The sequence below is a fragment of the Podarcis liolepis genome (genome assembly GCF_965112155.1).
Source record: "Podarcis liolepis genome assembly, chromosome: 2".
Classification (NCBI taxonomy): Eukaryota; Metazoa; Chordata; class Lepidosauria; order Squamata; family Lacertidae; genus Podarcis; species Podarcis liolepis.
The window spans coordinates 107,736,505-107,761,932 of record NC_139555.1 but is presented as its reverse complement, the minus strand read 5'-3'; the positions used below and the strand labels follow the sequence as shown (position 1 = coordinate 107,761,932).

Here is a 25,428-nt window from a genome sequence, read left to right as displayed (position 1 = left end):
TAAAGTAACATCTGCCCCACAGCTCCCTTAAAAGAGGCACCCCTTATAATCATTATGAAAAGTGGGGGGAAATGAGGGGAAAGCTGAAATGGATGTATAGAAAATATGGGAAGAGGGAAAGGCAGAAGGCCAGTGTGGTGTAGAGGTTAGAGGGCCGGGCTAGGACCTGGGCGACCAGGGTTCAAATCCCCACTCAGCCATGAAACTTTGGGGGGGGACCTTGAGGCAGACTAAGCTATGCTGACACGTAGATAGGGATTCTGCATTTGGTCACCATTTCATCTGGGTTTGAGCTGAAAACCATTGTACAGAATGTGCTGTTTTTCAAAACGGTAATGTAGAGATGGGAAAGCCATACCTGTTGAGTTTTTTGCCTGTGGAGGAGCAACACATAAACTTCACTTTCTTATCTGCTATTATTATTATTATTATTATTATTATTATTATTATTATTATTACAACCCATCAGAAGACCACAGAGCACTTTACACCACACTACATAATATAGTATCAGTACAACGTAGAAATCAAAACAATTATATAAATACAATTATAACGGGGATATTTGCATATATTCCCTGTTTTGCCATAGAGGCCGCTTCTTCCCTGTCTTCTGCCATCCACCTTGTTTATTAGGATTGTTTGCTGTCCAGTGAAAGATATCTGCCTGCTTCTGTCCCTCTAAAGCAGCCTAGTGTGCAGAAACCAGCAAATGAAGCTTTTCATGGTATGAGGATGAAACATCTCCTGCTCATGGCTGCAGATCAACAACAAAAGTGAAAGCTACCGGCTGTGGCCACTGGGATTCTAACTCTGCCTTAGAGCAGGCAGGTGACACACCTGTGTCCTGATTAGGTGTCTTGGTATTTAAAGGTGCAGCAAGCAACTCTGTGCAAGGTCTTTGCAAGCGGTTATAGACAAAATGACAGTGAGAGCTCCGTTGTGTAGCCCATTGCTAGGAGTCCATCTGTGTCTGGACCTCTTGGGCTCTATGGGATGTGGACTAGATCATATTTCGCCAACCTTGTGCCCTCCAGAGGCTTTAGCTGATGGGAGCTACAGCCCCCAAATATCTGGAGGGCTCACCAGATTGGCGAGAGCTGATCTGGTCCACATCCCACAGTGAGGCCACCTGTCCAATCTGCCTAGAGATTCTTAAGGAGCCTGTGATTCTGGACTGCAGGTGCAATTTATAAAACTGCTTGTATTAACTTTTCCAAAGAGATACTTCTGCCTTTTGGCCACTAGGTGGCAACCACATACGCATTTCTTGCAGTACCGTATTTCCATACTACTGTAGAGGAAAGGCTTGACCTGTTGGGTTTCTGCCAGCCACACAGCTGTTAGGGGCTCAAGATCCCTGGCCGCATGCCCAAAGGCTAAATCGTGCTTTTGCTAGTAATAACAATAACAACAAGAATAATTTATATCCCAGCCACCTGGCTGCATTTCCCCAACCACTCTGAAAAGCTCCCAGAAGAATAGTAAAAATACAATAAAACATCAAACATTAAAAACTTCCCAAAACAGGGCTGCCTTCAGATGTCTTCTAAAAGTCAGGTACTGTAGTTGTCTATTTCCTTGACATCTAAAGGGAGGACGTCACTACCAAGAAGGCCCTCTGCCTGGAGACAATCTTTCCAATCTTCATGCTGCTGAGATATGGAGCCGAGATGCAATTATGTACTTAAAAGCTATGGACTGGCAACCGACTTACTAGAGAGGCTAGCCAGTCTAGTTATGTTAAGTTTTAGAGTTAAGCTATTTACTGGGCAATGTTTTCATAGGATTGTTTGTAAATCTCAAAAGTTGTACATTTTCCTCCAAATCTAAAAAATAATAAAGTGCTGAAATATTTCTCTGAACTTTTGTGTTTTCCTATGCCACTAGACCAGGGACTCGAGTGGCACTGTGGGTTAAACCACAGAGCCTAGGACTTGCCGATCAGAAGGTCGGCGGTTCGAATCCCCGCGACAGGGTGAGCTCCTGTTGCTCAGTTCCTGCTCCTGCCAACCTAGCAGTTCGAAAGCATGAAGTGCAAGAAGATAAATAGGTACCGCTCCGGCGGGAAGGTAAACAGCGTTTCCGTGCACTGCTCTGGTTCACCAGTAGCGGCTTAGTCATGCTGGCCACATGACCTGGAAGCTGTACGCCGGTTCCCTTGGCCTATAGCGTGAGATGAGTGCCGCAACCCCAGAGTTGTCCAGGACTGGACCTAATGGTCAGGGGTCCCTTTACCTTTTTATGCCACTAGACCACACACCCCGGGGGGGGGGGGAACAGATGAAACCACTGATAAGCACAGGGTGAGTCCTTTAAAAGAGGCCCCGTGGATACTGAGTACACATGTTCCACGGGGCCTCTTTTAAAAGATTCACCCTGTATAAGACATGGCTTCTCCTAGACAGAGGTGAAGTTGTCAGTTCTGCTTTGGTGAATCTTCGGATTCTCACAGGATGCTGATCCAAAACAGTGACCAGAGGCTGGGGGCAGGGAAATCCATAACACTTGCTCAACCTGTGTATTTCTGTTACCAGAAGAGCTTGTCTTTCCCCACAATCCCCTCTTGGTTTACTTCAAGCTGTCATTGTCTCAGCAACCTGCGAAAGGGGTAGGGTGGGGTGAGAGGCCTTGCTGCTGCTACAAAGCGAGTCAGAACCCTTTGCAAATCCCCCAAGTGTACTAGTATTATGTAGCAGTTGGAGAATAACGCAGGGCCCTGGAGGCAGTGCCTTTTGGTGCAAGCTGGTATACAAAATAGTTGGAAAGCTGCTAGTATAACTGGCTGCAGGCTGTATCTGACCATACAGCTAATCCACCAGTTAAGATAGGAAATCATCAGGTAAGTGGCCCATTGGAGTTTTGCAATCCTTTTCCTAAAACATGGAGTGCTGGTGCTCACATGGATGCATTGGGCATGCAAGCACAAATTAGCTGTCATGGTCCCCGAAATTGCTAATCCGAGTCACATAAGAAGTTGGGATTTCTGCTTTCATGGAATTTAAATGTCTAACTAAAGGGATGTGACCAGCTTAAAAGTGATTTTTTAAATGGCCTAACGTGACCCTGAAACCTCATTTCCCAGGCGTCTTAAAAATCAATGGGCCAGTTTTCCAAGCCAACAGCTTAATTTATTTAAGAGTGGTTTCGTTCTTCCATGAGCATTGTGGGTGGCTCTGAAAAGAGCCTTTGGGTCTACATATTTGGTCGCCCTCGGCAGGCCTTTTTGCCATTTGCTCCTTACTGAACTGCAACGGGCGCGGTGCTGGCCTTGAGGGCCATTTTGGTTCCTTTGGCGGCCTTGGTGACGGGTTTGGCCGCGGCCTTGGCGGCGGCTGCGCTATGCAAAGCTTCGGTCTTCTTGGGCAGCAAGACGGCGTGGATGTTGGGCAGGACTCCGCCCTGCGCGATGGTCACGCCGCCCAGCAGCTTGTTCAACTCCTCATCGTTGCGCACAGCCAACTGCAAGTGGCGCGGGACGATCCGACTCTTCTTGTTGTCCCTGGCTGCGTTGCCGGCCAGCTCCAGGATCTCAGCACTCAGGTACTCGAGCACCGCGGCCAAATAAACGGGCGCTCCGCCGCCGATGCGCTCGGCGTAGTTTCCCTTGCGCAGGAGCCGATGGACTCTGCCCACGGGAAACTGCAGCCCGGCTCTGGAAGAGCGGGACTTGGCCTTGGCTCGTGCCTTCCCGCCTGTCTTGCCGCGACCTGACATTTTCCAAAGCCCCCAACTTCTTTCTCGACGAAATAACGAAAAGACTGCAGGTGTTTTGGAGTGGGCGCCTTTTATACGTTTCTTGAGCTGGCTGTGATTGGTCGAAGATGAACAGGCCAATAGAAAAAAGGATTCTATTTCTAAACCAATAGGAAACGAGTGCGCGCGGGTGGGGTCCTGGGAGAAGGTTGTCAGATTAATTTAGAATATATTGTAGGAGGGCAAATAGTGTCTCTCTGCTTTCTGTTCATCCGACCCTTCCTGAATATTTCTCTAATGGAAATATTGATGCTTTTGGCTTTTTTCCTTTTATTTTTACACATATGATGTTTGGTGAGAGCTGGGGATATTTTGCAAGTTTCCCCTGTGCATTGAATTTCTAGCAGATTCCTTTGCTTAGACATTTCCAGCGCGTGAAAGCTACAACGGTCCTCCAAGAAACCTGTTACGGAGTTTACCTTAGACAGTTCCCTGCGATACTTCGTTAAAGTGCCCCTCTAGACTCCCAGACTAAATATGCGCAGGCTGAGGAGGAGAAAGCAGAGGGGGCGGGGCTTGATGCTCCTGAGCAGTTGGGGGAAATGGCGGCCAAGCGCTTCAGATTTTCCCGCCTTTTTTCCTCCCCGGCACCTCGCTTGCCTGCCTGAGGGAAAAGTTGCGCCTCTCAAAAAGACACTTCTGGGAGACGTTGTAAATTTAATCAGTTTTGACGTACACGTGGGCAAAAGAAGGTTACCAACAAGTAACATCTGAGGAGATATCTCATTTTAATATTTCCTTTTAACATATAATCTTGTCCGACATGGTTACTTTTCATGAACTTAAATTCTATTTCAGAAACTTTTGATTTTCAGTAATAATTACTCCTATGTATAATCATATAAATTGATGAGGAGCCACGTTCTCGTCTGTTGCCACAAACACAGCAATCTTTATGGCAACTTAAAAAAACTAAGTATTTTCTGGCAGAAGCTTTTTTCCGCTGCAGTCCCACATTTATCTTACTTTTTTTAAATTTACAGATGTTAAGAATTTACAGATTGTGTGCCCTCTTACCTGTGAGTAAGACACTGAATACAGTAGGACACACCTAGGATACACAACTTCCAGGTATCTGAGGAAATAGGAATATCATACTGAACTGCCTTTGTGTTATATTTTGGGTGTATTGTTTCATTTTGAGATTTGATTGTTTTCTTTAAATGTGCACAGAAATATTCTGGGCGTTTGTATTAGGCGGCCAATAAATTGAAATAATAATAGGATAATTCTGTATGTACATAGTGCGTCTGATTTGATTCTCTCCCAAGCGCAGACTTAAATTGTTCCTGGTTAATTCACTGAGAGTCTGAAACCTGGAGAAAGATTTCAAATCTACGTTATTTCATTCATTCATTCATTCATCCATTCGATTTATATACTGCCCTTCATCATAAGATCTCAGGGCGATTATTGCCAACGAATGTCAGAGAGGCAGATTGAGCATGACTTTTGTTAATTTCTGTAGCAGTCAAAGGTTTTACAGTTGCAGCAAAACAATTTTAGGAATTTCTGCATTCACTTCACATCAGGACCGGACTGAGATGTGATCCAAGCGCCACTGTATTTTCCAGACAATTCCAACATATTTGCCATCGCCATAAACAGTCTCTAGCTATTATCGTATTCTTATTGCTATCTACTATCAAGTCTTTTTCATTTACCAATTGTCAAATCCGCACAATACGATAGAACCACAGAATATCCTGGCTTCCTTTCACCTTTCAATCATCCCATTTTTGTGTAAACATTTTTGACGCCACACAAAATCCTTCTTCTGTTCCTGGATGTCCAAATTAACGCGTGAGGTTTTGTTGGCAGATCTCCCCCCCCCCCCTTGGTACTTATCCCGTCCTTTACTCAGTGGGAACAGTCTGGCTTAAATATATGCATTCATTGACCTTTGTTACTTATTCTTAAATTACTAACCTAAGTTGTAGACCAATCAGAACCTACTTTTTAAGAATCCAACGTGTATTAACCATCAGGATGATTAGTAAACAAAACCGGAGTTTGCGTATGTGCATAAAAAGGCTGACATCAAGGCAGCTTTCCCGCCTCTCCCTTCGCCTTTGCTGTTCTTACATAACGAAGAGCTTTGTGAACACGACAACCTGTTCGTTGTTTTGTGACATTTTGGTTTCTCCTAATAAATGTATTGTGGAATCATGCACTGAAACGTGCAGAGTTATGGCAAAGCTAAATCAGTATCAAAGAATCCACGATTCCCGAGTCGATACCACTCATAGGACTACCAGATGATACATCCCTAGTATGATCTCCCTAGGGAAACCTTTTTTGTTTTTGCTCAGTCGTCTTTGCATTGGTAGTCGCCTTATAAATTGCCTCCGGGTTTTATTTTATTTTTCCTTTCCATTTCTAATTCCACTTCGGTACTCAAGTATATTTGCCCTTCATACAGCGCGAGGGACACGAGATTGATCGGAGTAAAGATAATAAACTCCTATCTGAGATTATTAATCACTGCAAACCACCTCGAGTGCGTGGAAGCCAACAGGAAGGAACACAAACGTCAAAGGACTGGTTTGGGTTGCTGCGTGAAAACAGCCAATGAGGCAGTGTACATTAAATATATTCTAAATTAATATGTTCCCAGTGATATGTAGGTTCCCGTGCCGGAAATGTACAGTATAAGCAAAGGAATCGGCAAAAACTCTATCCTGTACGCAGAGAAAACTTGCAAAATATCCCCAGCTCTCGCCAAACATCGTATGGGTAAAAAAGCAACAAGCCACGAGCATCAATATTTCCATTGGAAAAACATTCGGGGAGGGTCGGATGAAGAGAAAGCAGAGAGAAGCACTATTTGTCCTTTCTTCTACAATATAAATATATTCTAACTCTGTTCCCCTCTCCCTGGACCCCACCCGCGCGCACTCGCGTCCCATTGGTTTAGAAATAGAATCCTTTTTGCTATTGGCCTGTTCATCTTCGACCAATCACAGCCAGCTCAAGAAACGTATAAAAGGCGCCCACTCCAAAACACCTGCAGTCTTTTCGTTATTTCGTCGAGAAAGAAGTCAGGGACCTTTGAAGATGTCAGGTCGCGGCAAGACAGGCGGGAAGGCACGAGCCAAGGCCAAGTCCCGCTCCTCCAGAGCCGGGCTGCAGTTTCCCGTGGGCAGAGTCCATCGGCTCCTGCGCAAGGGAAACTACGCCGAGCGCATCGGCGGCGGTGCGCCCGTTTATTTGGCCGCGGTGCTCGAGTACCTCAGCGCCGAGATCCTGGAGCTGGCCGGCAACGCAGCCAGGGACAACAAGAAGAGCCGCATCATCCCGCGCCACTTGCAGCTGGCGGTGCGCAACGATGAGGAGTTGAACAAGCTGCTGGGCGGTGTGACCATCGCGCAGGGCGGAGTCCTGCCCAACATCCACGCCGTCTTGCTGCCCAAGAAGACCGAAGCTCTGCATAGTGCGGCCGCCGCCAAGGCTGCGCCCAAGCCCATCACCAAGGCCGCCAAAGGCACCAAGGCGCCCCTCAAGCCCAGCACCGCGCCCGTTGCGGTCCAGTGAGGCCAAAAGGCCAAACAGCCCGGACCACGCCCGGCGAAAAAATAATCCAGACCCAAAGGCTCTTTTCAGAGCCACCCACAACGCTCAGAAAAGAACGGAAACACTGCCGCCCTAAATAATATTAAACTGCGCTCGCTTGCACACTTCATTGCTTCGAAAACTCGTTTACGCCTTTCTTAAAAACGCCTTGAGGCTGCTGCAGGTCGCAAGTGGGAAGTCTACTTACACATCCCTGCTTGCTTTGCAAACTTCAGTCCCATGGAAATCGACCTTTTCATCTGGCTGCCAACTTGCACATGATTATGACAGCTTGTTGAGCCAATTATTTCTGCTGCCATCCACAATACAGTATGAGCACTAGGACCCCATGTACTGTGAAAAGCACTGCGTAACCCCAACCGGGCACTAAGCAGCAACCTAATCCCCTAAATTTGCAGTTGCAGCCTGTAGCCAGGAATACATAGTAGCTTTCCAACTTTTTCTTTTGTATTCCAACATGCACAAAAAGACGCTGCCTCCAGTTCTCTGCTCTGTTTTCCACCTGCTACAGAACGCTACATCTGGGAGATGTGGAACTAGCATTAATACGGATTGCTATATAAATCCCTATATTTATACAAGTATCTACTTAAAATTAGGCCCCAATCAGAACGGATATGGAGTAGCCACAACTATTATGTAGTGCACTTGAGAGCGTACACATAACGGAAAGTGATGGGAGGAGGGCACCAAATAAATAGGAAGCCTATTTTTTTCTTTGCTCTGGGCTCCGTATTACCCAAGTCTGCTCCTAGCCTGGGCTTTCTTTTAATGTGGATTTTCTCTCTTCTTCCACAAGCAAATCTGACGAAGGATCCAACTAGCGTGCATCCACCCCTAGTGCTGTTTGAAAATTGAAAGTGCATGCAGTATGGATCTCTAATTACCTAAATGTATTTTGATTCAGTTATCTGTGCACTGTGCTGTGAGGGGTTTGCCTCAAGGTGGCATTACTGAGAGGTAGCAATAATTTCGCGGGGTGGACGCTGGGCTATGGGTGTCGCTGTGAATCTGTCAAAATGATAGGTGAAATTGCAGTGGGTCTTGACAGGGGATCTGGGCTCTGAAATAAGATCTCAATTTTCTGCCCTTGGGGACATAGTTCAGCAGAATCCGTGTTTATCAGGAGTACGAGGGAGGGAGAATGGCATTTTTGATGCCAGTTCCAGTAGTTTGATTACCACTTTCATGGCAGTTGCTTTTGCTGGGGAGATAATCTTTCCCAGGGGTCAGCAAACTTATTCAGCAGGGGGGCGGGTCCACTGTCCCTTAGACCTTGTGGGGGACCGGATTATATTGGCGGGGGGAATGAACGAATTCCTATACCCCAGAGATGCATTTTAAATAAAAGCACACATCCTACTCATGTAAAAAGACCAGGCAGGCCTCACAAATAACCCAGAGATGCATTTTAAATAAAAACATACATTCTACTCATGTAAAAACACGCTGATTCCCGGACCTTCCGCGGGCCGGATTGAGAAGGCGATTGGGCCGGATTCGGCCCCTGGGTCTTAGTTTGCCTACCCATGATCTTTTCATTCTTCATACTGCTGAGATATGGAGCCGAGATATACTTGAAGGCTCTGAATTGGACTTGAAAACTTTACCATTCCTCTGTAGTATGGCTTGCTAGAGGGACTAGCTAGGCTAGCTGTATGTCACCCAGCCATATTGCAGAGGAAGGATAAAGTTTTAACAACAGGAGTGAGGAAGAGATGAAACCACTGACATATATAAGACACATGGGTCCCGTCTTAGATAGAGATAAGTTTGTCCGTTCTGCTTTGGTGAATCCCTGCTTTCGATTATCATAGGATGCTGATTCGAAACACTGGAGAGGGGGGAAACAGGGCAATATATTGCACCTGCGCAACCTGTGCTTTTTGTACCAGAACTGATATTGTATTTCCCCACAATCCCCTCTTTTTGCCAATTATGTTATTGTTTTTCAAAATTATAACACCCCATACCCCCCCCCCTTCACTCAAAGCTGTCACTGTTTCAGCATCCTAGGAAAGGGGCTGGGTGTGTTGAATGCTTTGGCATTGCTGCTGGTGGTACTTCTTTTTAAAAATACGACGCAGAACTTTTTGCAAATCCCCAAGTGTCCTAGCATTATGTAGCAGGTGGAGAACAGTGCAGAATCAGTGTCTTTTGGTATAAATTGGTTTACAAGAGAAAAAGGCGAATAGCTGCTAGAATTATTGGCTGCAGGCTGTATCTCTGCTTCACCAGGCAGGGGATCGAGTCCTTGTTGGCCACGGTGCTTATATAGATGTGCTGCCGTGGGTGCGAAGAAATAGCTATCATGGCCACAAAAATGTGGATTTCCATTCCCACGGGACTGAAGTTTGTAAAGCAAGCAGGGATGATTGTAGACTCCTCAGTTGTGACCACCAGCAGCCTCAATGTGTTTTTAAGAAAGGCGTAAATGATAGGGAGGCGTTTTCGAAGCAACGGGGGAAATGTGCGAGCGAGCGCAGGTTTAATATTATTTAGGGCAGCAGTGTTTCCGTTCTTCTCGGAGCGTTGTGGGTGGCTCTGAAAAGAGCCTTTGGGTTTGGCTATTTTGTCGCCGGCCGTAGTCCGGGCTGTTCGGCCTTTTGGCTTCACTGGACCGCAACGGGCGCGGTGCTGGGCTTGAGGGGCGCCTTGGTGCCTTTGGCGGCCTTGGTGACGGGCTTGGGCGCAGCCTTGGCGGCGGCCGCGCTATGCAGAGCTTCGGTCTTCTTGGGCAGCAAGACGGCGTGGATGTTGGGCAGGACTCCGCCCTGCGCGATGGTCACTCCGCCCAGCAGCTTGTTCAACTCCTCATCGTTGCGCACCGCCAGCTGCAAGTGGCGCGGGATGATGCGGCTCTTCTTGTTATCCCTGGCTGCGTTGCCGGCCAGCTCCAGGATCTCGGCGCTGAGGTACTCGAGCACCGCGGCCAAATAAACGGGCGCTCCGCCGCCGATGCGCTCGGCGTAGTTTCCCTTGCGCAGGAGCCGATGGACTCTGCCCACGGGAAACTGCAGCCCGGCTCTGGAAGAGCGGGACTTAGCCTTGGCTCGTGCCTTCCCGCCTGTCTTGCCGCGACCTGACATCTTCAAAGGTCCCTGACTTCTTTCTCGACGAAATAACGAAGACTGCAGGTGTTTTGGAGTGGGCGCCTTTTATACGTTTCTTGAGCTGGCTGTGATTGGTCGAAGATGAAGAGGCCAATAGAAAAAAGAATTCTATTTCTAAACCAATGGGAAACGAGTGCGCGCGGGTGGGGTCCAGGGAGAGGGGATCAGAGTTAGAATATACTTATATTGTAGAAGAAAGGACAAATAGTGTTTCTCTCTGCTTTCTGTTCATCCGACCCTCCCCGAATGTTTTTCCAATGGAAATATTGATGCTCGTGGCTTGTTGCTTTTTTACCCATACGATGTTTGGTGAGAGCTGGGGATATTTTGCAAGTTTCCCCTGTATATACAGTTCCTAGCCGATTCCTTTGCTCATACATTTCCAGCGCGTGAAAGCTACAACGGTCTGCCTAAAAATCTGTTACGCAATTTACTTTAGGCAATTCCCTGCAATACTTCGTAAAAGCGCCCCTCTGACTTTAGGACTTAACAGGCCCAGGCGGCTGTGGAGAAAGCAGAGCGGGGCGGGGCTTGACGCTTCTGTTCAGTTGTGGAAAATGGCAGCCAAGCGCTTCAACGGGTTGAGTGGATTGCAGAGACGTAAATACTCTCCGTACTAGGAGAGCAGAAATACTGTAAATGCTGTACAAAAGTTAAAATAAAAAATAAAAAAATTAGGAGAGCAGCAAAGCAGTGTGATGAGTTGAGATAAAAAAATTCCTTCCAGTAGCACCTTAAAGACCAACTTAGTTCTTGGTATGAGCTTTTGTGTGCATGCACACTTCTTCAGATATCTGAAGAAGTGTGCATGCACACGAAAGCTCATACCAAGAACTAACTTAGTTGGTCTTTAAGGTGCTACTGGAAGGAATTTTTTTATTTTGACTATGGCAGACCAACCTATCTGTGATGAGTTAAGAGGCTGCTTTCCTGAAGCTGGAGGGAATAGGGGAGGGAAGGAGTCTGCCTCTTTCAATGCTGGGCTGTGCCAGTACTTGAAAGCGGCAATAATCTGCTGCATAAATAATAATGAAGGAGCGTCTCCATCCCCATCGTTCTGTCCGGACAGAGGTCCAGAGCTGAGGGCCTTCTGGTGGTTCCTTCATTGCAAGAAGTGAGGCTACAGGTAACCAGGCAGAGGGCCTTCTCAGTAGTGGCACCAACCCTGTGGAAGCCCTCCCATCATATGTCAAAGAGATAAACAACTACCTGACAATTAGAAGAAATCTGAAGGCAGCCCTGTTTAGGGAAGCTTTTAATGTGTGACATTTTAATGTATTTTTAATCTTTGTTGGAAGCCACCCAGAGTGGCTGGGGAAAACCAGCCAGATGGGCGGAGTACAAATAATAAAATAATAATAATAATAATAATAATAATAATCCCTCTCCTTGCTTCCGAGCGCCTTCAAAGCATGGTGTGAAGCAGAACCATAGAATCTTAGAATTGGAGGGGACCCCACGGGTCATCTAGTCCAACCCCCTGCAATGCAGGAATCTCAGCTAAAGCATCCATGACAGATGGCCATCCAGCAGGCGGCCGACCCTTCTGCCTACCATCAGATCTTTTGCATGTGGCTGAGAAACTAAAGGCTGGCTACTGGAGTCATTCAGAATGTGTGGGCACCTGGGCTTGTGTGGAAGGGTGTATGTCATAAGTTAGAAGATGGTTCTGTTGCCAGAATCTTTAGAGAGAGCCCAAAATCCACTAGATGAGATGATTAGCTCTTTTGCTCAGCGTTACTCTGAATTGCTGCCAATATCTCCTCTTGCAAGTTTGCAGAAAAGTCCCACTGTTCATGGCTTGAACAATGAAGGTTTCTCAAAAGCTATTGAGGACAAGCAAGCTAAGAAACCAGAGTGCCCTGCAACAGGCCCATAAACATTCTTCTAGCCATCGCAAAGCTAGGCTGCGAAATCTGAGATGGGTTGCTGAGCTTCTGACCTTGAAGAAAGTGCGGACGTTTCCCCCCCATGAAGAAGTGACCCACTGCGATAGTCTGAAAAGGAAACTTCCTGTGTTTCGTACTGCAGAGCAAGCCTGTTTCAGGGGCCTAATCTGGCCCGCTGGTTGGTTTAATCCGGCCTCTGTGGCAGTTTATTTTATTTCCTGGGATAAAATCCTAAAAAAACCTCAACAACTTCAATCCTAAAAAAAGGTTGGCCCTCGTGACCCTTCACTTCATCAAATCTGGCCCTCTTTGAAAAAAGTTTGGACACCACTGCTCTAGGGTCAAAGCTCATTGGCAAAAAAGTCTTAGTGGAATTGTGCACCCAGTAATTGCCACTATTTATTTTTTTTAGATAATAGATAATATCTTTATTGTCATTGCCCCCTTCGGGGACAACGAAATTACTTAACAACGAAATTATTAAAGGAGATGGCTCAGATCCCCTCGCTGGGCCCATATGAATCGGCCCCTTCTCTACTGTAAACAACCTAGCTTCTCGCAGTTTCTGGAAATCTCACACAGATTAATATACACAAGCTGTTGTTTCTGCGAATGAATGATCTTTATACAACATGTGCCTGATTGCCACAAAAGGGAACACAGGATTTAGGGAGGTGTGGGTGGTTCCCCCCCACAGGACACCAAGCCAAGGGGTTTCAAAAAAAATAATAAGGAATTATTGTGAAAATAAGTAATACTTAGTGGGTGGCATCAAATTTTATTCTTGCTCAGGGTGCCATATTACCAAAGCCCATCCCTGAGCAGACCCTGGTTAGTGTGCCTGCAACCCCATGAATTATGCACCGCTCACGCAGATTCAGGTGATGTGTAACAATACACTGAAAATAATATACATAAGATATGAAAAGAATACAAAATAGTGACAGGATTTTTGAGTAGCCTAAAGGATATAAATATTCCACTAGATGTTTCGCAGCACTCTTCCATTTCCAGCATGGATCTAACCGGGATTGCATTTTGCAGCATGCTCAACTGCCCAATATTCAAAATAACAAAACTTTTTTTTTTTTTGAAGCAGGAGGGAGGGACAGGAGATTGGGGCCTCATACAAAATACCTGGGGGTCAGGACCCTGGGCAAGGCATAGGCAAACTCGGCCTGTCAGATGTTTTGGGACTACAACTCCCATCATCCCTAGCTAGCAGGGCCAGTGGCCAGGGATGATGGGAATTGTAGTCCCAAAACATCTGACAGGCCGAGTTTGCCTATGCCTGTGGGCCTGGTCTAACCCCAAACAATACTCCACCTCAAACACATGTATCTTAAAATGAAATATTGGAACCAACATTGCGGAATGTTAAAATGTTCCTTTACTCACAGGCATTTCAGGGGATAGGATGGGATGGTTTTAAACATAGGCCTGGTGAGCCTAGTTGTGTTATTTTGCTGGGATGGTGGGTTTTTAAAAATAATTCTTACACTATGAACATTATCTGTATCATTTTTGTTCAGTATGGCACTTTAAAAAAAATGTTTTTAGGATGCCTTGAATCTTTTAAGAAAAGCAATAGAATAAACTAATATTATCATAACAGAAGTGGAGCATAAATATTAGTTGAGTCAAAACAAAGGTTAAAAGGATTTTTTTTAAAAAAAACTTTATTGAAAGATTAATGAAATGATTAAAGACTGCAACGGCGACAGCAAATCGCTGTCATTAAAAGTTCATTAAAAGTTCATTAAAAGTAAAAAGCTACAGTTCTATGCTAACAAATAGCAGAGTTAATATATGGGAAGATTAAGGGTCAAAAATAGTCAATATTTGGTTTATTTAGCATTAAGATGCAGGTTTGCAAAGCTGCAAAATACTGAGAGAAGCTAATGATTATCTGAATCCCCAAAAAGTGGTGGGGGATTTAACCCTTTGCTTTGGTCCCAAGTATAATCCCTCCTCTGAAGCTGCTATCTGCACTGAAATCCCCCATTGGCACCACCAAGAGGGTGCAAAATTAAAGTAACATTATTTGAGGCCAGCTTTTCTGTACTGGATTATAAAGCAATCATCTGCACAGTCAAGCCAAAACACCATGGTCCTTTGTTGAAGGGGAATGTGGGACAGCAGCATGGGATGGAAATTGCAGCCTGTACAGACTTCCAAAGGGATATCTGCTGCTCTTTGGAACTAACACCTGGACTGGTCAGAGAACCCAGGAAAGGCAAAGCACAGGCCAAGGACCATGTGCTTTAATCGCACAGCTGGAGGCAAGCTGATGAATCGACAATCCGGAAAAAGGGAAAAACTTCCTCCCCATCAAAATCAATTGAGTCGAAAATAAAGAGGCAGGTGTTATCTTCAGCATCATAAAAAGACACTTTCCCTGCGTCATAGTTCAAAGAAACTCGGATTTGTGCTGGGCCCTCTTCTGGGTTCAAATAGATAGGAGGTGAAGTCAGAGCTTTGAACTGATCATGGCTATAGCCCACTGCCCAGATCCCTTCATAGGGTTCAAAATTAATTTCCCTATCCCTCTCCACAGACTCTCTGGCTACGCCCACAGCCCAATGGTTGACATTACAGACATCCACCGTCCAATAATGTTTCCCTGAGCTGAATCCCCACATTCCAAGTACACAGCGGGCGTATTCAAACCGAATTGAACTGTAGGGGTAGTTCTGACGGACATTTCCCCACCATAATGCTTTTCCATCTGGAGACACAATATAGCGGGGATGGGCTGTTTCCGGATCAAACACCACGTTTTCTGAAACACAAGAGGAAGACGGGTGGTAAAACAAAGCAAACAAGACAAACACTTAACAGAATCGGTTACTTCCGTAAGGTAGTGCTCGCAAATTGCACGTATTCTGTAGGAGAGAAGCAAAGTAGGCCAATTCATACAACCAAATTTGCATGGTGAGAATACAGGGGCACATGGAGGGTGAGAGTTGCAAGCTGGAGGCTGTGTGTGCAGAAACGAAGATGAAATTTACACTCGCTGCTTCACCCACTTTTGCCTTTGGCCCCCCACAACATGGCATGTGGCCCTCAGAAGTCTGTTAATAATAATAATAATAATAAATTTTATTTATATCCCGCCCTCCCCAGCCGAAGCCGGGCTCAGGGCGGCTAACAACAATAAAACAGTACAACACAACACAACACTCTAAAATCATTCCTTATAAAATTAATTCAAATTAAACCACTGGCAACCATTGGGCCAGAGCTCCGCGAAGATTGCCGAAGGAGGGAGTCAGGCTGTGCCCTGGCCAAAGGCCTGGTGGAACAGCTCTGTCTTGCAAGCCCTGCGGAAGGATGTCAAGTCCCGCAGGGCCCTAGTCTCTTGTGACAGAGTGTTCCACCAGATTGGAGCCACAGCCGAAACAGCCCTGGCTCTAGTTGAGGCCAGCCTAACCTCTCTGTGGCCTGGGACCTTCAAGATGTTTTTATTTGAAGACCGTAAGTTTCTCTGTGGGACGTACCAGGAGAGGCGGTCCCGTAGGTACGAGGGTCCTAGGCCGTATAAGGCTTTAAAGGTTAAAACCAGCACCTTAAACCTGATCCTGTACTCCACCGGGAGCCAGTGCAGCTGGTATAGCACCGGGTGCATGTGATCTTGCAGCGAGGACCCCGTAAGAAGTCTCGCAGCAGCATTCTGCACCCGCTGGAGTTTCTGGGTCAGTCTCAAGGGCAGCCTCACGTAGAGCGAGCTACAATAATCCAGTCTGGAGGTGACCATCGCGTGGATCACAGTAGTTAGGTCAGGGCGAGAGAGGTAAGGAGCCAACTGCTTAGCTTGGCGGAGATGGAAAAATGCCGCCTTTGTTATAGCTGCAATTTGCGCCTCCATGGAAAGGGAGGTGTCGAAGATTACACCCAAACTCTTAACGGACAGTGCTGGCACTAATTGCTCTTTAGAAGAGAATGTGGCCCTTGAGCTGGAAAATGGTTAATGTAACCCTTTCCACAACACCATTTTCCCCAATCTAAGTCCCCCTTAAGCTATTTACTTGCTGCGGGGGTTGGTTTAGACTGGAATGACAGGGCAGGGACTAACTCGCTTTCTCTACCCCTCAGCACTGCTGCCAGGGCCTCAGTCCAGTTTGATCTCCCCCTGCAGCAACTTTTATCTCAAGAGAGAAAGGTCAGGACATCAAATGGTGAAACTCTCCAACATCTGGGCTGCTTTTGCTCTCCAGAAATAGCAGCTTACCTCTTATCCATTTTGATTTTCCCGTCTTGGGAATATAATAGTCTAGGAGGAGAAAAGAGAACAGGGTAAAACGTCTGCTGTAAGGCTAACAGAAGAGATCTTAAAGGTAAAGGTAAAGGGACCCCTGACCATTAGGTCCAGTCATGACCGACTCTGGGGTTGCGGCGCTCATCTCGCTTTATTGGACGAGGGAGCCGGTGTACAGCTTCCGGGTCATGTGGCCAGCATGACTAAGCCGCTTCTGGCGAACCAGAGCAGCGCACGGAAACACCGTTTACCTTCCTGCTGGAGCGGTACCTATTTATCTACTTGCAGGAGCAGGGACCGAGCAACGGGAGCTCACCCCATCATGGGGATTCGAACCGCTGACCTTCTGATCAGCAAGTCCTAGGCTCTGTGGTTTAACCCACAGCGCCACCTGTGTCCCAAAGAGATCTTACAGGCTGTTCAATCATGCACCAATGAAATTTTGTTGCTAATTAAACTACAAGAATCATTCACAATAATTATTGACTAATGCATGAATCGTGTTCTTAAGGCTAACTGTCAGATGAACAACTGCTGTGTCTCTGCCTTTCTTCCAGGGGGCAGGAGAGGCATGGCATGCATTCGTTTATTTCGCCACATGTGATGACCCAGTGTTGTTAGACCTGCAAACTTATTGTCAAAAACTACCGTCAACTGTCAGGGAAAGACCCCTAGGTTCTGGCGAAAGAAAAAGAGGAGACATAAATGAGGACAAGAGTTACGCTCAGGGCAAGAATGTACATTACTCGTATGTAGGTCATTGGGTTAACTGCCCAAAGGTAGTAGTACAGCAGGCAGTTTGTCATAGGATGGGCCAAGCGAGGGGATCGTCTCATTTTGCTGAATAGCATGGAACTCAGGGATGGCAAACCTTCCAGATGTTGCTAGATTCCCATCAGCCACTGGCCACCCAAATATTTATCCCCACGCTCTCCCATTTTTTACCTGCGGCAGGTGCTGGATAGACAAGAACAGAAGTACATCTGAGCTGATTGAGTTGCTGTGGCACGCCTCCTGGATTCAAAAACACAACAGTCACCCCATTCCTCTCTGATCAGTTAATTTCAGTCTAACACGAATGTCTGAACATGCACATGAGGCCAAACAAAAGGGCTGCGAGGCTGCAGCTCCCAATTTCCGTCCGCCTGAAAGCAGGCACCTGCTGCTCAGCAACTGGAACGTTTCCAGAGGAGGGCAACCAAAATGGTCAAAGGCCTGGAAACGATGCCTTATGAGGAACGGCTAAGGGAGCTGGGCATGTTTAGCCTGGAGAAGAGGAGGTTAAGGGGTGATATGATAGCCGTGTTCAAATATATAAAAGGATGTCATATGGAGGAGGGAGAAAGGTTGTTTTCTGCTGCTCCAGAGAAGTGGACACGGAGCAATGGATCCAAACTCCAAGAAAGAAGATTCCACCTAAACATTAGGAAGAACTTCCTGACAGTAAGAGCTGTTCGACAGTGGAATTTGCTGCCAAGGAGTGTGGTGGAGTCTCCTACTTTGGAGGTCTTTAAGCAGAGGCTTGACAACCATATGTCAGGAGTGCTCTGATGGTGTTTCCTGCTTGGCAGGGGGTTGGACTCGATGGCCCTTGTGGTCTCTTCCAACTCTATGATTCTATGAACAGTGCCCAACCATGCCAGCCACTGGGGCCCGGCTTTCATATCCCATGGAAGGTTCTAGACCAAATGCTTCTTTCCCATTCTGGCATGGATGCAAACTCACCTGCTCTTGGACTGGCCAGTTTTGGAGGTGCTGGGGAGAGAAAGGTGGAAGGGAAACTCAGACACAGTTTCAGATACCATGTACAGTTCACACTGGATGTGTACTCTATATACGTACGTGTGTGTGTGTGTGTGTGTGTGTGTGTGTGAATGCTCTTCATTTTTGGAGGGAGAAACCAGAAAGGCTGCAATATTTAACTGTGGTCCCAGTTGTGCAGGTAAGATTTTAGCTGGTCATGCTGGGAGTTAAGGGGATACTTGTTTAATATTTACTGCCTCGTTCCCTGTGAGGGAAAGCAGTCTCAGAAAGGAAGTCTGAGTCTCCCAATACTGAGTAGTAGCTTTGGTTAAGCTGTCTTGTTATTGCGACCCAGTACTCCAAATAACTCTACAGACTTTTCATAAGGATCTGCTCTAATTACTTCAGGATTAACCACAGACGCAGATCAAGACCTGGCTTTGTGAACTGCCAATACAGTGGTACCTCTGGTTACGTACTTAATTCGTTCTGGAGGTCCGTTCTTAACCTGAGGTACCACTTTAGCTAATGGGGCCTCCTGCTGCTGCCATGCCGTTGGCATGCAATTTCTGTTCTCATCCTGAGGTAAAGTTCTTAACCCGAAGTACTACTTCCGGGTTAGCAGAGTCTGTAACCTGAAGTGTTTGTAACCTGAGGTACCACTGTATTGATATGCACTATGTGAGATGAGGAAGGACTCCCATATATATAAAACTCTGCAGTGGCAACTTCTGTCTCTTTTGGGGGTGAGCCTGACTGACTCATGTGATTGTTATTATCCTAGTTAAAACAATCTGTTACCTGAAAGCTCACACAACTTGGTCTGCACCAGCTGTAGTTTTTCATTAAGCCACTCAACTTTCTTATTCAGATCAGCTTTGGGTTTCTCATATATTTCTGTGTTGCACCTGGAAGAACATATGATTTAAAATAAAGCACTGCCCTGAATTGATTCCTTTCCTGTTAAATAAACTAGCAATTGCTTCGCTTTCATGGCATAATCAGCTGCCTGAGATGGCGGCCTTAATCTGCCTAATGGCAGGACTGTCCCAATCTTGAAAAATAGCTTAGTTGGTCAGAGCAGGGTGCTGATATAACCCCAAGGTTGCAGGTTCAATCCCCGTATGGGACAGCTGCATATTTCTGCATTGAAGGGGACGGGACAAAGATGATACTTTCCAATTCTATGATTCTGTAAACAGGGGCTTACCTGCTCAGCAAGGGATCCATAGCCTAGGGGGAAAGATAAATTGATCAGCCCCACTTTTCAAAGTTTATTACAGTTCATCAAGTACTAACTTAATGCATTTTGCATATTTACAGCCCACCTTCCTTTCAAGACGGAACAATGAAAACAGGACAGACCATCAACACTACAGTAAAAAAGAAGACCATTATTATGGGTTGTATTCAAATAGCGTCTACCAAGAGTAGACCCATTGAAATTAATGAACTGAAGTTCATTAATTCCAGTGGGTCTACTTTGAGGAGGATTAGCACTGACTACCACCCTACAGCTCCTCCAGTGTCAAAAAGGGGTGTGTGAGAGAACACAAAAGTCTCATTTTTCTGTGTTATTGCTATCAGTTTCTGCTTCATATTTGCCACCAAATTTATGACAACTTCTAAAAAAAAGAAGGTTTGTCTGGACTGAAACAAATCTGCTGTACCCTTTTCACGTCACAGACCAACCTTTTTTAATTTCCCCCTTTTTTGTTGGAGAGGGGAACAACAACAAAAAAAGGAGAGAGGAATGTCCACCCAGCCCAAATTTCCCTGGGCTTTCACATCTTGTATAATCTCACCTGCAGGAGTTCAAAGGCAGACTTCAGACACATCTCCTCTGCCTCTTTAATCAGCTTGGCGAGATGTGAACTGCGCTCTGAGAATTCGCTGGCTATTTTGTCGATTGACTTCATGATCTCTTCACACGCATCTAGCAGTTCCCACTTTCCCGCAGCTTGATTCCTGAAGCTTCCCACGCGTTTCTGCAAAGAGCCGAGGACAAGAGAGACCGAATTCGGTGTGCTGTTGTGATTCCATCCCCAGGGAAACAGGCTCAAACGGGGAAAGAGCCAGTTGTGCTTAGTTTTACAGGGCTTATTCATTCCACCATAACAAGCAGGAGGTGTAACCTAATGCAAAGGTCAGTAGGGTGGACATTTCCCCCCCAGTGCTTTTTTTTGGGGGGGGGGGAGTCTTCCCAAAGGCATCTGTTTGGTCACTGTGAGAATAGAATGCACACTCCCAGCTTGGGGTCATCTCTTTCTGATTCATTCCCAAACCCACCACCATTCTCTTGACAATAACCTTTTCACCCACATCTTTGCTATTACTGACCTGGCCAAGAACATTACTTCCTCCTGTTTTGCAATCCACGTATTTCCAACCTTGTCCCACTATCTTATCTGATACCTTCAGTTAAGCTATACAGTGGCACCTCGGGTTAAGTACTTAATTCGTTCCGGAGGTCCGTTCTTAACCTGAAGACCACTTTAGCTAATGGGGCCTCCTCCTGCTGCCGGAGCACAATTTCTGTTCTCATCCTGAAGCAAAGTTCTTAACCCAAGGTACTATTTCTGGGTTAGCGGAGTCTTTAACCTGAAACGTATGTAACCCGAGGTACCACTGTACTAGTAATAATGATGATGATGATGATGATGATGATGATATAATAATAATAATAATAATAATAATAATAATAATAATAATAATATAAACAGTTTATTATTTATATCCTGCCCATCTAATAATAATAATAATATAAACAGTTTATTATTTATATCCTGCCCATCTAATAATAATAATAATATAAACAGTTTATTATTTATATCCTGCCCATCTGGCTGGGTTTCCCCAGCCACTCGGGGTGGCTCCCAATTGAATATTAAAAACACAATACATAGGAGGTGTCAACTCCTAAGGGTTTTCAAAAAAGTTGATGGGCATTGCCATTCAAATGGGGGGTGGGTTTGCACTGCATCATGTGATCAGTTATTTGATCACTCCAATATTTTCTTCGATTTCGCTCCAGAAATCTATAATGTAACCATATTCACTTCTGAAATCCTGTGTTCATCCATCTCTATATCTTAAATGTTACAAAAGCATTTTGCAGGTGCCTTGATACACTTCAGCTTATGTTGTATGGACCTATCTGCATTTGGCTGTGATTTATTGTTTTTAGATTGATTTCATGATATAGCCAATTTTCATAGTTTTAAATACCCCAAAACTGAAAAACAAGCCTGCACTTTTGAAAAAACAACAACCCTGTAATAACCAATATTATTTTAGATTCTAAGATGGACTTTGTTTCATTAATTTTTTCTTTTAAAAGGGATGCGGGTGGCGCTGTGGGTTAAACCACAGAGCCTAGGACTTGCCGATCAGAAGGTCGGCAGTTCGAATCCCCACAACGGGGTGAGCTCCCGTTCCTCAGTCCCTGCTCCTGCTAACCTAGCAGTTCAAAAGCACCCCAAAAAGTGCAAGTAGATAAATAGGTACTGCTCTGGCGGGAAGGTGAATGGCGTTTTCTTGCGCTGCTCTGGTTTCGCCAGAAGTGGCTTAGTCATACTGGCCACATGACCCGGAAGCTGTACGCCGGCTCCCTTGGCCAATAAAGCGAAATTAGCACTGCAACCCCAGAGTCGGCCACGACTGGACCTAATGGTCAGGGGTCCTTTTACCTTTATTGTAGGAAAGTTGTACCCAGCTGCGATTCCCCCCCCACAATGTCCAAAAAACATAAAATATTGTTACAAGACATAAGAGACCCATAAATTTTATTCTTTGTTGAGAAAGAGCATGTCTTTGCAATAATTTTCACCATCAAAAACTTTTGATTTCATCGTGCCCTAATGCTGAAAATTTGTCTAAACCTAGCTTTTCCACCAAAAATACTACATTTATACATTTTTTAAGGCATTTATAAAATCTTTTGAGTGCTGGTGTATTTCCCCCCTGAAATCCTCATCATGTTATTGATCTCTGTGTAAAATTTCAAAGAGATCTGATCATTGGTTATGGAGGAAAAAAATAAAATGCACATAATACAGAGGATCTCAAGAGGGACAGAAACACAGATTTCACGAAACTTTGAAGTGCTATAAAATTTAAACCGTTTGAGATAGAGGGGGGAAATTAAGGATTGTTGTTTTTTCAACCATAAGGGAAGGGTGTACACTATGTTTCATCAAAATCCGAGAGGGTGAGCGACATGACAGCGTTGAACTTATTGGAATTTCAGCGCCGGTCGTCCGAGCTGATAAGGCTCATCTTCCTTTGAGACCAGCAGAGCATTAAAACAACGCCACAGCGGAAGGATGAGATCGGTATGGGCTACATTGCTATACTTTATTACTAAGCTATGCAGAGAGCAAAGAAATATACATGTTCTCTCTATGAGAAGCAGAGAGCAACTGAACAAAGGAATCAAAGAACAAAGGAAACAGGAAACCAGTAACGTCACATCCCGTCTCCCTTTCCCGTGAGACTCCAACAGTATCTGGACTCTCTGGAATGTAAACAGTCCTGTGACTGCAAGCAGCTGCTCAGTGAGAAACAGAAATTAACAGAACTGACATGGAATGCCCCAACAACAACTCCTCTAATGGGCCTGAGAGGAGCTGCAGTCCAGAACATCTGGGGAGCACAAAAAGGAGGCAGCTGCGTCCAGTGGATGGCAAACTGGGAGCCTGCCTACCTTCATTTCCTGAATTTCTCTCTCACTGCACCATTTCCCCTTCAAAATTTCATCTCTCTCCTTCTTCAAGGTTGTTAGGCAGCTTTGGAGTTGATCCTAAAAGGGGGAAAAAATGGCATTCAGCGCTTATACTATTAATTAAAAGATTTAGAAGCCGCTTTTTCACTAAAGAGCTCTCAGAGTAGTATACAAGTAAAACTGCAAATAAAATCCTGGGGATGGTGGCATTTGAAGATCAACATTTTCTGGAGCAGGCATAGGCAACCTCGGCCCTCCAGATGTTTTGGGACTACAATTCCCATCATCCCTGACCACTGGTCCAGTTAGCTAGGGATGATGGGAGTTGCAGTCCCAAAACATCTGGAGGGCCGAATTTGCCTATTCCTGAGTCACCCTTTTCCCATCCTCTTCCTGCTCCAAATTCTCCCAAAACGAGGGGTCGATTTCGCTTACCTTAGCATCCTGGGCAGCCTCGTCGATGGGGAGAGCGACGTGCGCTTTGTGCGCCCGGGATTCCCTGCAGACCAAGCAGATGAAGGCGCGGTCCTCTAGGCAGAAGAGCCGGAGGGCTTCGTAGTGCTTCCCGCACAACTTCGGCACTTTCTCCTTGGGCTCCCCTTCGGCCAGGCGGAGGCTCTGCAGGCGGAGGCGCTGGATCGCTTCGGCCATATTCGCCAAGTGCCTGTTGGGCCGGAGGTTGCCCCGGGGGAAAGCGATCCTGCACTGGGGGCAAGAGGAGAGGTCACGGCCCGGCCCCTCCGGGCACTGGGCGATGCAGGCTCGGCAAAAACTGTGCCCGCAAGAGATGATCATCACCGGGTCGCGGAAGTAATCCAAGCAGATGGAGCAGGTCGCTTCGTCCTGGAGAGTTTTGGAGGGGTCCCCGGCGGCGGCGGCCATGGGTGCGCCTCCTTGCGCGCAAAATGCGCGGTCTGGGCAGTGCGGGAGAAAGAGAGTCCCGCCTCGCCGCGGTAGAGGTCAATTTGGGGTCCAAAGACGGAGGATTCCTTCTGTCGCCGCGGCCTGGATCCCTGCAAACCGAGGAACGGAAAGGAGGAGACGGGCTAAAGCGAAAGCGAAGACGCAGCGCAACACGGAGACGAGCGTGACTCCAAAGGGTCTGAAGGGGGCGTGGCGCTGAAGCGAAGCGGGAAAGTGCCGCGAGGGGACAGAAAACTTTCACTTTTCAGGAAATGGCTCACACCCGTGAAGATATGCCTGATGGTGGTGCTTAAATGCGCTTTGATTGCACCACTTGTCTTTCTTACATTTGCATCCCTTAAGGAGCGCAGTGCGGCACGTATTAAATTTCTGCTCCGCCTTTCCTCCGAAGATTTTACAATCTAAAACCACGAAAATATATATAGCATAGTAAGCAATGACCCGCCAACCCAAAGTTTAAAAGGTCAAAGATTGTATTTATTGTTTAACAGGGGCAGGGCCGGATTTAGGTTTGATGAGGCCCTAAGCTACTCAAAGTAATGGGGCCCTTTATATGTCCAGCTGTCTTTTGTCAACAACAAATTGTCACTGTAATTTATGGACCTAACAGGTATCTAAAGCCATTTGCCACTGTTGATGGATGCAGGTTTTATGTTTTTTATCTTATATTTTGGAAATGTACATCCAGTTCTTTTTCCTTTAATTTTTTTGGGGCCCCCAAGAGAGTGGGGCCCTAAACTATACCTTGTTTAGCTTATACATAAATCCGGGACTGAACAGAGGCCATGCCAGATATTAAACTCATAAGATATTAAACAGGTATGTTTGATCTTCACCAAAAGGCAGAGAAGCTTCCCCCCTTAACCCTCACAACCCCCCTGTTGGGTAGGTTAGGCTGAGCAGCCGTGGCAACACTCCGCCACGTGGGGATGGGAACCCACCCTAGTCCAAATTTTAAGAAGTGGTACCCGAGTTTGCCTTTTCCCTGCTCTCTGCTTCCTCTTTCTTAATCAGTTTAGGACCCAGTTGACTAGAGGAGCAGGACTGGTGGGTGTCTGGGGTCTTGTTAGGATATGTTTTATTTATATACTGCTTTTTAGCCCCCAAACTCCCAGAAGTAGTGAACAACATTAAAACATGTCAATAAAAAAGAAATATGCTTGGGGTGGGGGAGCAGACTCCTCATAATTCCTGGATTTAGGAAGTTTAAATTATCAAGGTTTGATTTGTTGTTGTTTAGTCATTTAGTCATGTCCGACTCTTCGTGACCCCCTGGACCAGAGCACGCCAGGCACTTCTGTATTCCACTGCCTCCCGCAATTTGGTCAAACTCATGCTGGTAGCTTCGCGAACACTATCCAACCATCTCGTCCTCTGTTGTCCCCTTCTCCTTGTGCCCTCCATCTTTCCCAACATCAGGGTCTTTTCCAGGGAGTGTTCTCTTCTCAT

The 25,428-nt window shown here is 46.0% G+C and overlaps 6 protein-coding genes across 7 annotated transcripts in view; 1 reads left to right on the top strand and 5 right to left on the bottom strand.

The window, feature by feature from the left end:
- Positions 1 to 3,109: 3,109 nt before the first annotated feature.
- LOC310701990 (histone H2A-like) lies at positions 3,110 to 3,738 on the bottom strand. The gene has a single exon (XM_083493589.1). It carries the CDS (start codon positions 3,715 to 3,717, stop codon positions 3,241 to 3,243), a length of 477 nt encoding a protein of 158 aa, XP_083349715.1. The 5' UTR covers positions 3,718 to 3,738; the 3' UTR covers positions 3,110 to 3,240.
- Positions 3,739 to 6,624: 2,886 nt separating this feature from the next.
- LOC310701992 (histone H2A-like) lies at positions 6,625 to 7,410 on the top strand. The gene has a single exon (XM_083493591.1). The coding sequence runs from the start codon at positions 6,814 to 6,816 to the stop codon at positions 7,288 to 7,290; it is 477 nt and encodes a 158-aa protein (XP_083349717.1). The 5' UTR covers positions 6,625 to 6,813; the 3' UTR covers positions 7,291 to 7,410.
- Positions 7,411 to 9,450: 2,040 nt separating this feature from the next.
- LOC310701991 (histone H2A-like) lies at positions 9,451 to 10,446 on the bottom strand. Its single transcript, XM_083493590.1, has one exon. It carries the CDS (start codon positions 10,416 to 10,418, stop codon positions 9,942 to 9,944), a length of 477 nt encoding a protein of 158 aa, XP_083349716.1. The 5' UTR covers positions 10,419 to 10,446; the 3' UTR covers positions 9,451 to 9,941.
- A 3,717-nt stretch (positions 10,447 to 14,163) lies between these two features.
- LOC310701561 (E3 ubiquitin-protein ligase TRIM39-like) lies at positions 14,164 to 25,202 on the bottom strand. Of its 2 annotated transcripts, XM_083492660.1 has the most exons (10): positions 23,491 to 25,202; positions 23,038 to 23,133; positions 20,138 to 20,320; positions 19,543 to 19,565; positions 19,134 to 19,240; positions 18,315 to 18,344; positions 17,535 to 17,603; positions 17,238 to 17,267; positions 16,563 to 16,604; positions 14,164 to 15,113 (listed from the first exon to the last, which is right to left on the bottom strand). In XM_083492660.1, exons 1-10 carry the CDS (start codon positions 23,935 to 23,937, stop codon positions 14,596 to 14,598), a joined length of 1,545 nt encoding a protein of 514 aa, XP_083348786.1. In that variant the 5' UTR covers positions 23,938 to 25,202; the 3' UTR covers positions 14,164 to 14,595. The 2 variants fall into 2 exon arrangements, with proteins under 2 accessions (XP_083348786.1, XP_083348787.1); XM_083492661.1 differs by lacking the exon at positions 17,238 to 17,267.
- LOC310701607 (E3 ubiquitin-protein ligase TRIM39-like) overlaps positions 14,164 to 25,428 on the bottom strand; it is a 35,932-nt gene continuing 24,667 nt past the window's right edge. Inside the window, exon 9 of the transcript XR_014523076.1 lies at positions 14,164 to 14,317. The gene's annotated coding sequence lies outside the window, so the exon portion shown is untranslated. The remainder of the gene's footprint in view (positions 14,318 to 25,428) is intronic.
- LOC310701851 (uncharacterized protein) overlaps positions 15,121 to 25,428 on the bottom strand; it is a 100,918-nt gene continuing 90,610 nt past the window's right edge. The window contains exon 2 of the mRNA XM_083493301.1: positions 15,121 to 15,515. The gene's annotated coding sequence lies outside the window, so the exon portion shown is untranslated. The remainder of the gene's footprint in view (positions 15,516 to 25,428) is intronic.